The following is a 12782-nucleotide window of genomic DNA, read 5'->3' on the forward strand; positions in this document are numbered from 1 at the left end:
AACTAGTGACAATGATGAAATGTATTCTTTCTGTACTTTGGATTTTCACCCACCAGAAAAGTTTAAAATGTAGGACAATAGTATAAAGGTCAACACAATGCTCCTTATGACAAAACAAAGGATTCCTCTGGATTGCCATACAATGCCTGCCAGCACGGAAGTCTTCTAGAAGCACTGTCAGAGTCTCATCTTGCTTTACAAGTGAAATGTACATTTTTCAACATGAGATGAACCGGACAAAAATAAGCCTCATTTCCTCAACCTTCTGTAAGAGGGTGTCCTACTTGGTTTTTAACTTGAGCATCCTGACTCTAAAGCCAAATTAAGTCCCCCCACAGTGGAATCTATGTTTAGAATACCTTGAAGGGTTCTTGAACTCAGCCCTTTATTCAAGAACGACTAATAAAGTCAGTAATGAGAACTATGCTCAGCTTGTTAAGGGGGAGCCCTGAGACATCTAGAGTTCTGGTATAAGATTGAGATTCCTCCTCTCTATGGTTCCGTCAATAACTCTTAACCTATGCAGCTCAGAAAACAGTTCTGACCACGGCCAGCTAAGGTGCCTGGCTTTAGTGAATGCTTAACAAGCATTTGTAGGAACCAGCAATAAGGACCCTTTTATATCTCCTACTCTGGCTTGTCACCCAGTCTACACTGTGATGCCTCCATCTTGCTTTAAGGCCCCTATTAATAAAATGAGTCAATATTAATAAACTCTTTACAAAAGAGTATCTGGCACACTGAAGCATTTTTAGAGTACAGTTAAATATAAACAAACACATAAATATTTCTTGCTGGAAGTTTAATGCTAAGGGCTGAATCTTCTGTACTTGATTTCCATGGAAGGTCTTGCTTCTGCCCAGTATGTGCTGCTGGATCCTGTCTGCCGGTTCTCCCAGTAGCTTGGGGGTTGAATGTGGAATGTTGCTGCTCACTGTAGATCTAGCCTGAATTCTCTGCTTTTGCGTCTGGGTTTTCATTTCCATTTATGTTCTCTCGGTGGCAATGAATGGGATGTTTTCAACCCTCTTTGTCAGAAGTCATTTCAGGTTAAAGAGATTCTTCACACCTAGTAGCAGGCTCGCACCAAACTTCTCCCTATACAGTGGCTCGTGATGAGTCATTTCATACCCGATTCCTCTGAAGTGCAAATGAGATCAGTCGGTGAGAGTATCTTTAACACTGAAGAACTCAACCCACTCACAGGGATTTATTCCCAGGAAATGTCACTGCTTGAAGAAGGGAGAGAGCAAAGAGCAAAGAATGGAACAAAACTGGAGCAAATTTCAGCTTTCTGATTCCCTGCCCTTTTCCATTGTATCTAAAAGGTGAGCGCTTCAAACCACTGAAGTGTGGCCATGTGCTCTCACCGGTTACTGGTAAGTCCACTGATCACAGGTTCTAAAGTCCTAAGAATAAATAAAAGGTGAAGCTAACCTAACAAATTAAACCATATATTTTCATTCTTCTATTTTTAAACTAAAAACTATGAGTGAAGCTATTGAATCTAATGTTGTTTTACAGGTGTCAAGAAGTCACATGGAGGTCGTAGGTTGTGTTGTAAAGAAAACAAAATCTAAGATACAACTTGACGCCTTCTCAATAACATTCATTTGATAGCTGTCAGCGTTTACTGTAATCCTTGTCTTATCAATAGCCTTCATTAGACTACTTTTTCCCTTAATTCAGAGCTCTTATCTCTGACTCAGACCTCAGCTGAGCCTGCTCTGTTCTACTCCTTTAGCTCCAGAACTTCGGGCCCGCTTGGCTGTGACATTTCTGTCTGGGTGGCTCCCCCCCAGATTCCTCTACTTCTCTCCAGTCAGATCGAAACCAGAGTAAATGACTTTATTTTACCTTTTTAACCTCTATTACCTAGGAGCATTCCATAACTTTTCCCCAAAAGAGTTGGACTTAAAACTGCTTTCACAAAGGCTGCCCAGATTTTTGCTTAGATCTAAACCCTTACTGTGGGAGAGACTCATGTAGAAAATGCACTTTATAAAAACAGGTTAGAACCCCCTTTGATCTGCGCTCACCACTCACTTGAAAGCACGGACATGACGTGCCTACTGCCCCTAAGGGAAGAGGGCACACAGATGCGGGAAGATGGGTGTGAAGAGCTCCTCTCTGAAAGGCTTTAGCTTTCTGGGTTTGCCTACATTTTATCACCTTGGTGATAAATATCTGAGAGAGGTAGAAAGAAAGACATACTAAGGGAGACAGGAAAACTGGGTTCAGTACAAAGTTGTGGGTTTAAGATTGTTACTTTTCTTCTCTCATTAAAGCAGACAAAGGAATGTGCATTGATAGGAAAAGTTAGTCTGGGGAGTAATGAACTTAAACCTCCCATAGCTCTCATCTCGTCTGTGATGTGGTTGAGGAGAAAGGCTGCTGGGCATGGAGGTGGGAGGGTTCAGAGGAGCGGAAGTGTAGTGGAAAGAGAGAAACAGAAGGCCAAGGGATGGAGGAGTTTGAGAGGAGGGAGAAGAACAAGGCAAGTCAAGGGACAGAATGAGAGAGGCCAGGAGCCAAGGGGAGACAGTGTGGCCTCACCTAAAACACACCAAACGCCTCCAAGTGAAAGCTTTGAAAATAAGACCATGCAGGAAGCACTTTAAAAAGCCACAAAGTGGGGGAGGGTATAGCTCAGAGATAGAGCTCATACTTAGCATGCACGAGGTCTGGGTTCAATCCCCAGTACCTCCATTAAAAAGAAAAAAGCAAAATAATAAACCACAAACTTCTCTTTGATACAGGGGCAAGTGAGGAGTGAAAAGGAGCTAAGAAAGGGGGAGAGGGGTGTGGAAGACAGAAGAGAGCAGAAGGAGAGGGCCAAACCTCACCTCCAATCATTCTGCCTGAGCTGCCGAAAGCATTTCTTTATAAAGTGCGAAGTTTCAACTGAATCCAAATTCTTGGCAATGGAAACAGCGCCAGGGGCTGTTATGAGCAACAAAATCTCTTTTTCCTAAAATGAAGAAAATTCTGTATTTCTGTGAGGTCTTCTCCATCTTGAAAAGCTTAGACTTTTCTTCCGTTCATTCACTGGACAACACTGGTTCCAGGGAAATGGGAAAGATAGGACCAAGAGGCCTGATGCACAGTTTAATGACATCTGCCAGAAGACCCTACTCTGCTAATTCCAGCTAGTGCCCCAGTCTGTAAGTGCAGCCCCAGGAAGCACATACGCCTGGAGCTACCCTCTTTTCCATCATAAAGCTGTGCAGAATGTCTCAGGGAGATGACAGGGTTTGAAAATGCTACAATGTATATTTTCCAACCCAGGGGAAAAGAGAAATAAACAATGCTGCCATGATTGACCACTGCTTGATGAAAACAAAGCTAGATCCCTACCTCACTCCATATAAAAAAATAAATCCCCAATGGATTTAAGCGTATCAGAAGAAGGAAGATAATTTAGAATTTGGGCTTAAGAATTGGGAAGACTTTCACCAATATTTTAAAAACTTAGGAGATATTTAAAAAAATAATAAAAGATAGGCCTATCCTCTGAATATTTAAACACTTCAAACGCTTGTATAAAAAAAATCCCACAAAGAGTTGGACTACTTTTTGGTGCCAATGATTTTTAGATAATTTCACTCACTGAATTCAGGCAAAAGTGATCATTCAAAAGGGCAGTGTTGGATCTGAGGTTCGGACACTGTACGGACAGCATAAACATTATCAAAAACAATAAATATGCCCCACACTTTCCTGCACTGTCAGGTCGGGCCCCTGTCTCGGGATCTCTTACCGCCTGATTTTCATGGTTGGTGATTCTAAGAGGCCCAGGGATTCCTCCAGGGCCACAAATACTGTTAGAGTACCTATCACGTGTCTCTCAGTCCATGTTTTCAGAATCTCAGAAGTGCTCGGAATAGAACGTGAGTGGGCATGCGCATGAATTACTTGTGTAATGCAGAAGAGGAGGGGAGAAGCAATTACACCTCAAGCCAGAAATAGTCACCCTCAAAACAGTTGGGATAGTATTATACCATTGTATTTTTTTTTTTACTAAGAATATGTTTATTGGATTATAAAGTATATAAACATTTTATGAAAATATCCTTTATCAGAAGAATAAGGGAACCAGTGAAAATAAAAAACAGCCACCTGGAGATGATGTCTGAGTCCCCCACCTCCAGCTTAGAAATGAGAGAAGTGACAGGGACAGTCACGCAATCTTGCAAAGGGATTCCTTCATTTTTCACTTTTTTTTTTTTTTAATAAAATGGCAACAACTGCTAAAAGCACTATGACCTTTGTTATGCTACATAATACTGATACAAAATGTGAATAGTACAAAGTTCATTATATATAATATAAGGTTTTAATATATTACATTTGTTTCTACATAAACAGACTATAAATATATGTGCCATAGCATGTTTTATAGTCATGGTTCCCAGCATCTCACACTATGGTACCAAACGAAAAATACGTTTTCTTTTTTAAAAAGGAAAGAACAAGGGCAGAAACCAGTAGAAACAGCTTTACATGTTAAAAGTCTAAATAATACAAGATGTTGTTATAACTTTGGCTACACAATAACTGTGAAATCTGGCTAATAATTACTCGGAGGGTGAACAAAACCAAATTGGCTTTTACTAGGGTGTAGAGGCCAAAGTTCTAAAATACTGACTGGTTCAGTAAAATACTGAAGGGAGCGGGGAGGCACGGAGATGGGAGAAGGAACAAGAGTCAAATCCTTCCCAAAGCTTTGACACCACAGCTTGACACAGACCTACTGCATTCAGGCTCAGACGTGTCACATCAGGACAGATAAGTGCGTATCCGTCCAGAAGCCAGAGCTGGTTTATACAGCCAGAAACCTTCGCCGCGCCAGGGAGCTTCCATCTGCATGTCCTCTCTTTGTGCAGTTCTGAATCAAGGATCAGCCTGGGAGACAAGGAACCAGGGCTGCATCACTTCCTTCCTGGGGCTTGTCCAGGAGACACGTAAGAGTCCGGAAGGAACTCTCATTAGGAGTCGGAAACAGCGCAAGGAACTCTGATTTGGCCCCAGTGGGAAGAGCACGCAACCTTCTAAAACCAGTCGCCTGTCTGAAGCCTTGACGGTTCCTAACAGACCCCACGCCCACCCCACCAGAGCCAGCACCAGGCACGCAGCACTCTCTAAGCCAGCCAGCATCTTCCTTTCCATCGGTCCAAACCCGCCATGTAACACGTGGCTTGGGACCCACATCCTAAACAAAGCTTCTTACATGGACTCAGCCCTAAAAGTCTTTCCCATCTTCAACACCTAAAGCACTTCCATTGCCTGATTTATCGTCCAGGTGTCGACTCCCCAGGTACTGCTACTTCTTGGACGATGACGCCATGTCTTGAACATCTTTTGCTGTAACTCACGGGGAGACCCACGGTAGGGGGCATGATACATGCTTTTTAAATGAATGAAAAAAAAAAGAATAAGGTCAACAATAGGGGAGAAGACACAAACACATTCTTAGGTCACAAGCATCTTCTCAGGAAATGCCTAGAGGACTGGCTCCCTGCAGTTCAGCAAGGTCTTTTTTTTTCTTTTTTTTCCTTTCTTGAAATGAAAATCAAATGTGGCTACTTCCTGGTGGTGGAAAGAACAACACTTGAAAATCTGAGCAGCACCTCTCATGTGATTTCCAGGAAGGGGGGATGTAAGTGCCTCCTTTTAAACAGGAGGAGCGCTCAGTGTGGTCCCAGACTCAGGCTGGAGAATCTGAGCTGCACTGCCAGCTTGCGGTCCCATCTCCACCAGCTTTAAAAGTTCTGCCTCCTCGCTGGAGTACACGGTCGTGTCTGTGTCATCAGAGTGATACCCGGACTGATAGCCGCTCGTCTGGTTTGAGCCTTCAGATGCCACAGACTCCTTGCTCTTGCTGGGCATCAGTCCACTGGGGAAGAAAGGGCAGCTAAGTGAGTTGGCAGAGAGAAGGTGGTTCTTTTGTATCTTACCCTAACCCCATCCCCAACCCCGTGTGGGTTGTAATCTTCCTGGAGACACCAGCCCCTATCTCTCCCACTTGTTAGTCAACATATCAGGTTAACTCAGACAATGTCTGTTTTCAGGTACCAGCATGAATTTGTAGTTTCAGATAAGTCCCCTTATTCAGGTCCAAGTCTTTCAAGCCTGAGATGAGATGAAAGGCAGTTCTCCCGAGTTATGCAAAGGCTCCAACCAATGGAACATTTTTATAGCCTTGCAGATTGACAAGTTTGTATACAGCGATAGGAGCCAAAGGGCTCTTTCATGACGGGAAAGGAAATTGGGATGCTCTGCAAGTCCATTGGTGCTTTCCCCCCACTGTCGATTAGGGGATTACAAGGCATGTGGATGGTGTTAATAAAATTCTTAAGCAACTTTAATAAGTCAAATCATGTGTGTGCAATCAAGCCAGACATGTCAAAACTGCTCTTTACTCATCAAACCCACATTCTTTGGAAGGAATGAGAACCTGGATCACTCAGCAGCAACCAGAGAACATTTTCAATGGCGTGGGATCGTGACAGATGGTAATCACGTCAAAGCTTAGAAAAAAGCTTAAAAAAGCTTTTTGTAGTTTAGTGTAGGTTGTATGAACCCTAAGCCATTTGGAAGTGTGGTGTTTTTTCCCCCTTAATAGGTGTTTTAGCAAGTTATTCATGTTAAAAATTGCAAAAAAGGATTTTATTAACTCTGTACTCATATACAGGTTAAAAGTTATTTCAAATAACTGGTAATACATTTTTTTCTTTCAATCAAATCTGAATCAAATGGACTTAAGTCTCAAATAATGGTGTGGTACACAGTCACTACTGAAAGAATATACTTTGAATCAATGAGTGAAATATGATTGGCTCTCACAATATCTTACTTTGGGCCCAAGGCAAGTAATAAAATTGTACAATGAAGTGTTTTAATGTTTTGGGGGTTGTTTTTACACGAGCATCACTCAATAGCCATGAGTGGTCCCATATTATCCAACAGTTAGATTATAAGTAGATCAAATTTTTTTTCTATTCTCACCTAGAGTAAACCTGCTAGCAAATAAATAACTACCCTGTATATTATTATTCTTACAAACACAGTGTCTCATTTATTTGTTAAGTTAAAAGCAGGTACATCTATTCAAAACAACTACAAATTCCTATGGAACTACATGGGGGAAATTATATTCAAAGCCAAGTTTAGTATTTTCCCCACAATTAAGTACTTAATAATTCAGTCAATAGTATTTAATTACTTTAAACAAATAGATATTGGCTTATTTATACATCATACTTCTTAAGAACAGATGCACCCATTTCTGTACAAGTTTCAAAATTCTTCAGAGTCTGCAAAGATGTCAATCATCTCGGTGGTGTTAAGGATCACACCCAATGACCTCTTTGTTTTAAGCCAGTACCACACAAACCACTAACCATAGTAAAGATGCCCAGAAATTCCCTACTATTCACAAATCCTCATAAAAATTGATCAAATCCTCTGATTTCAGATTCCTTTTTTAGACTTGCCAGTTAATTTGATTCGGTTCCGCTCTTTCTTAGGTTGATGCCAGTTTGCCCAACGGACAGACACAAAGAGGGAAAGCTCTGAACCTACACTGAAAGTCCTAAGTGCCTTCCAAAACTTTCTGCGGAAATTTGTCTTTTCTCTTTGGCTGAGCCTTACCTAAAAGATGGGGCTAATTTGGTTCTGTCTTCCAGGGTTTTCAGCTCTTCGGATGCAAGAACCATTCCACTGTCCGTCTGGTTGTCCTTTTTTAAGAGACAATGAGATGGCACAGTTGATTGAGCTTGTCCACTGACCAACTCCTTAATTAAACTGATTTCCTAACCCATCTATCGGACCACATTCCAAAGTTCTGTAGAGGGAGGTAAAGGCATCGTGACCCAAGAACCATGCAGGCTACAGGAGGAAGCAACTGCTTCCAAGAAATAGACCCAGGCCTGGAAGAAGAGAGGCACTTAGGATGAAGGAGCTGAGAAGACCCATTTCCTTCCCTCTTTCCACAAGGATACTATTCACACTTGAGTGGAAGTGGGCATGAAGCTGGACTGTCTGGAACCTTCTGCCAGGGGCTTCACTTATGGAAAAACCAAGGGTTCCCAAGAAGTTCCATGTCTATAATGACCCCTTGACACACGCCCTCAAGGACAGCCTTATAACGAGGCTCCAAGACTCTAATGCTTAGGCTAATATTTATCTAGCTAACGTTTCATCTTCTGTATTATTCCTGAGACTATTTTTAAAAGATGTACTTACATCTGGGATTACTTTTACTTCTGGTTCTTCCAACGGGATATCTTCAAATGTTTTTACACTCACAGGCCGGCTCTTTTGCTTACTGTTCTGCAGATACTGACTGCAAAAGAACAAATATTTATATTTGAGTGGTGGTATATTTGGCTACAGATCCCACAAGAGATACCTAAGTTCATTATCTTTCAACCACAAGTTTAATAGCCACCTTCAAAACATCCTCTGGAAAAAGAAAAACCAAACCAAACAAAAATCTTTCTCTGCCTGCACACACACTGAAGGCTTAATTTCCTGTGAAAGTCCATTTAAAAGTATAATACAACTGAAGGGCCTAGAAGAGCCGTTTTTCCTTTGAATCATACTTCTGAGGTCCAGGTCTGGACTGAAGACAACACAAGCAGACTCAAGATCAGCTGCCTTCTGCTTGGCTTCCTGATTGCCTGCGATTCCTCCACTGAGCTCCCTGCATATTACCGAGCATTGCACATCTCTCTGGCCATCTCCTAGGCAAGTTGTGCTAGACAATGCTCACAGAGCAACCATTCAATGAAAGATGGCCAGAGGAAACACCTGCAGAGCTCACTGAGTCTCACCTGGGTTCAGTGAAGGATGCTGAACCCAAAAGGGTCTGGAGACAATCTTCTCATTCTCCATGTAACAGAAGCTTACTGGGTGGAACGGAGGTGGGCTGAGTCTCACAGTCTCCTGTGTTCAGCTCACAGAGTTGGGGCTGTAGTTTGAGAGTTGCGAGATAGTTTGTCTATTTCTAAGTCTACCCCGGAAGACACAGATTTGGGAAAGTCATTAATTATTTCTATATCTCTGTTGCCCCATCTTTAAAAGGTACTGGCAATAGCTTTCCTTCCCTTACTCACAAAGATACCTGGAGGATGACTGACGTGATTAATGGTGGATGGTAAGTGGGTCTTAGAGCGACACGCCATCAAAGCTTGTTTTCCTCCTTTGCATTCCAAAGGGTACCAGTTTCTTTCAGGAGTCCAAAGAACAGGACTTGTCAGACATCACATCACCTGTTCCCTAGGGGAGCTCCTTCCCTGCCATGTGGCTTTGGGTGAGTCTGAGTGATTCTGTTAAAATCAGCCCAAGTGGAGAGAAGGAAGTCCTTTCCCAGGAAAGGACAGCAAATTCACTCTTCACTCTTAACCCAGTGTACTTCGATAACGGAAGCCCAGTCTCCCTCCCCTGCCCCAGGAGGCTGGTTCCTCCTCTTACATAGAAGAGAGTGAGGCTCACCAGTGACGTCCTCACTCAGGAAACTCCACAGGACAGAGAACATGATATACAAGAAGAGAGAAGCACCTACTTCTACGTCCAGTCCCTGAAAGTGGTGACTATCAAAATGTATTGGTACCACAGTCAATCATTCATTCATTCACTTATCCAGGAATCCTTTACTGAAACTCCCCCACGTGCCAGGCACTGTGTTAGGTGTTCCTCAACCACTGTCTCATGCATCCCCACAAACGGGGCCTCTCTAGGGGTGGCTATTATTCTCCCAACTTCAGATAAGGAACTGAGGCATAGAAAGGCTAAGGAGCCTGTCCAAAATCACCTATTGGAATATCTGAATTATTATCTTGAGGGCAATGGCAGCCGCTGAAGAATTTTAAGCAGGAGATTGACAAAGTCAGCTATGCCCTTTAGAAAGATGACTCTGGGTTGAGGAGGGTAAGACCAGAGGCCATGAGACCCATGAGGGGGTGGTTCCACTACTCTAGGAGAAGGAGGAGTGGCCTGACTAAAGAAAGGTGATGCCCACAGGGTCTGGAGGAGTGGACAGATCCCAGAGGTATCTGGGATGTAGCATCAGCTGGAGTTGGTGAGCTGGGACAGTCATGCGACTGCCCTAGAACAGCCAGCTCCTTCCTTTCTGAGCCCAGTAATTCCCAACACTGCTTGACCCTTCAGAGTTGACAGGGCATTTTCATGGACATCGTTGCATCTGCTCTTCAGAAAACTACAAAACAGGGCTTATTATTATTATTATTTCCTATCTGGAGATGAGGAAGCTAGGCCTTAGGGAGGAAAGGGCCAGAACAGGGATTCAAACTTAAGTCTTCAGACTCTGAAGCCCACGTGGGGTTGGCTTTGTTTGTTTTCACCTTATTCCACATGGACTCCCTTGGACAAGCATCAGGAAGAGGAGGAAGAAGAGAGCAGTGGGTATGACTACGCAAGTCTTTATGAAGCACCGAGTGTGCGCCCAGCCCTGCTCTCACCCACATGTGCACTGATGGTGCGGTGAGGGGGGGGGAGGGGGACCGTGGGCTGTGAGACAGACAAAGGGTGGAGAAAGGACAGCTTCACTTCAAGCAGTCTAATATGAGAGCCAAATTCAGGGACATCTAGCCAACAGGCCGTCTCAGGCATCAATCTACAGGGACCATTTAAATCATCACTAGCAATTAACCAAAATGAAAAAAAAAAAAAAAAAAGTTATGTGCCAGAACCTTTCTTTGGGAGAGAACTGAAAAGAAATCTTTGATAAGCTGCTTGGAGTGGGAGGTGAAACTCCCAGGAGAAATGGTGGAGCAACCGCAGATGGTCCCCAAACTGCCCTCCAAGAAAGATGAGTCCAATAAAGATGTGTTTTCTTGCAAGAAGCATGCAAACCTGGGGCTAGAGCTGATCCACAGGGGAAATTAGAGACGAAGCTAAGTCTAGACACTAGTGGGCCTTCCTCCTCACCCTTCCCCCACCTACCACTCAGCCTCTTCTCTAAATACATGCTGAACAAATATTTTCAAAATAGTTTAAAGGGGCAAAAAATCATGAGGTCGGCTCCCACTGTGATGTCTCTGTCCAGCTCTATTTATAACACAATGAAACTGAAAATTATAAGGAGGAAGCAAGTGAGAGACTCCTTGGCTTTTCTCCTTGACGGGAAATGTGAAAGATGAGTGAACAAGTCCCCTGAGAGTCACCCCAGCCTCACCTCTTCCTCCCCAGGGAAGCAGGACCACAAGAGAGCATCAAAATGAAATGTGCCGTGTGCAGACACCTCGATCTTGCCTTTCATTTAACCCAGATGATTAAAATGTGACCGTGGTCTCTTATTTTTATAAAAAGGGGGAAAGGAGGAGGGGGTTAAGTGGGGAAGTAGACATAAGGCTCTGATTTCCATTTTATTTTTCAAATTATGGCTGGATAAAAGAGAAACTGGACTGGAAAGACCAATTCGAAAATCACAGACAGAAAATCAGAGCCAGGCCTGTGTTGGGAGGGTGGTGTCACATTTGTCCACGCTTCTGGGGATAAATGCTAGCAGCCCTGTTGCAGAGCCAGCCTCACACTTGGCACTTCCATTACACACGCATGACTTCATCGACTCTCGGCACCATATGCAAAGCGCCCGAGTGAGCCAAGAGGCTGCCAGCTTGGGTCCTCACCCCACCTGGTCACAGAAAACCCAAGAAACATAGCTCATGATCAAATGGCATTGCGATAAAGCAGAAGGCAATGGTGTTGTGGGAATCATTACCATGCTGGAAGGCCAGCTGAACTTGAACTAGGACTTTTTAAATGTGGGAGTGGAATGATGGGTTTTCATTTCATTACTTTTTCTCTTTGAGGCCTCCTCCATGGTATGGAGTTAGGTATCAGAGGAACTGGATTCATCCTAGGGATGTGTATTTAACAGCTCACTTAATAGCTATCATTGATTGAGTCGTGTCTAGGTGCCAGACACTCAGAAATTCATTATACTATGTAATCCTCAAAGTACTCATTTTTGTACAACACCAGCATCCTGGCCTGGCTCATAGTGAAGATTTGTGCCAGGTCACAGCTGCAAAGAGCAGATTGGGAACCCAACCCAGTTCTCTTTAACTCTAAAATCTGGACCTTTAACCACAGTGTTGTATTCTCCCCGGGTAACTGATCTGAGCCTCATGTTTAACATCCACATCATAAAAGATAACAGTTTCTACCTTGCCCAGTGCTGGCCACATCTGATAACACAAGGAAAAGTTCTTGGGAAAATGCTGAAAGTTCTTGACACAAACGGAATGGGCAGCTCACTAGTTGGCTTCTAACCGCTTGGAGCTTTCTCCTGTCTCATGACAGTGTCCCTGCTGTCCTCTCTGTGTGCCTCCATGAGCCCAACTCTCCAGGGTGACTCCCACCTGCCACCCGGCAACCTGGCCAAGTGCTGGAGCCCTGTGCCCCTCCCTACAGCCCCAGCACACACGGCAGGGAGCGGCCAGGCTGGGCCCACGCTGTCAGGGGTCCGGTTGCAGGAGGAAAACACCCAAAGGGGTGGGAACAGCAACAAAGCAAAGTGAAGTAGTCCCAGGCTTAGTAAAAGGCAATTTTAATACCGTATTGTAGAAGCCAGTTCAACTCTCTCCTTATGCACAGGTGCTGGGAGAGAATAAAAGAAAGCTGCCTTTAGAAACCCCGCTACTTATCAGAAAAACACTGCAATACATATGTTTTAAATAAGCCCAGAAGTTCCATTATGCAAATAAAATGCTGAAAATCAGACTTGGGAGGGGCTTCTAAAGATGCACTGTCCA

At 43.6% G+C, this 12782-nt stretch overlaps 1 protein-coding gene across 2 annotated transcripts in view; it reads right to left on the bottom strand.

Annotated features, from left to right (window-relative positions):
* Positions 1 to 4020: 4020 nt before the first annotated feature.
* The window catches only part of KDR (kinase insert domain receptor), a 43565-nt gene continuing 34803 nt past the window's right edge, over positions 4021 to 12782 (bottom strand). Inside the window, exons 28-30 of one of the 2 annotated variants that reach the window (XM_006177337.3) lie at positions 8248 to 8347; positions 7654 to 7739; positions 4021 to 5896 (exon numbers count right to left, since the gene is read on the bottom strand). In XM_006177337.3, coding sequence (XP_006177399.1) covers positions 5674 to 5896; positions 7654 to 7739; positions 8248 to 8347 — 409 coding nt within the window. In that variant the 3' untranslated portion in view covers positions 4021 to 5673. The remainder of the gene's footprint in view (positions 5897 to 7653; positions 7740 to 8247; positions 8348 to 12782) is intronic. The other variant, XM_014552957.2, reaches the window with a different exon arrangement.

The sequence above is a fragment of the Camelus ferus genome, chromosome 2 (genome assembly GCF_009834535.1).
Source record: "Camelus ferus isolate YT-003-E chromosome 2, BCGSAC_Cfer_1.0, whole genome shotgun sequence".
NCBI classification, from domain to species: domain Eukaryota; kingdom Metazoa; phylum Chordata; class Mammalia; order Artiodactyla; family Camelidae; genus Camelus; species Camelus ferus.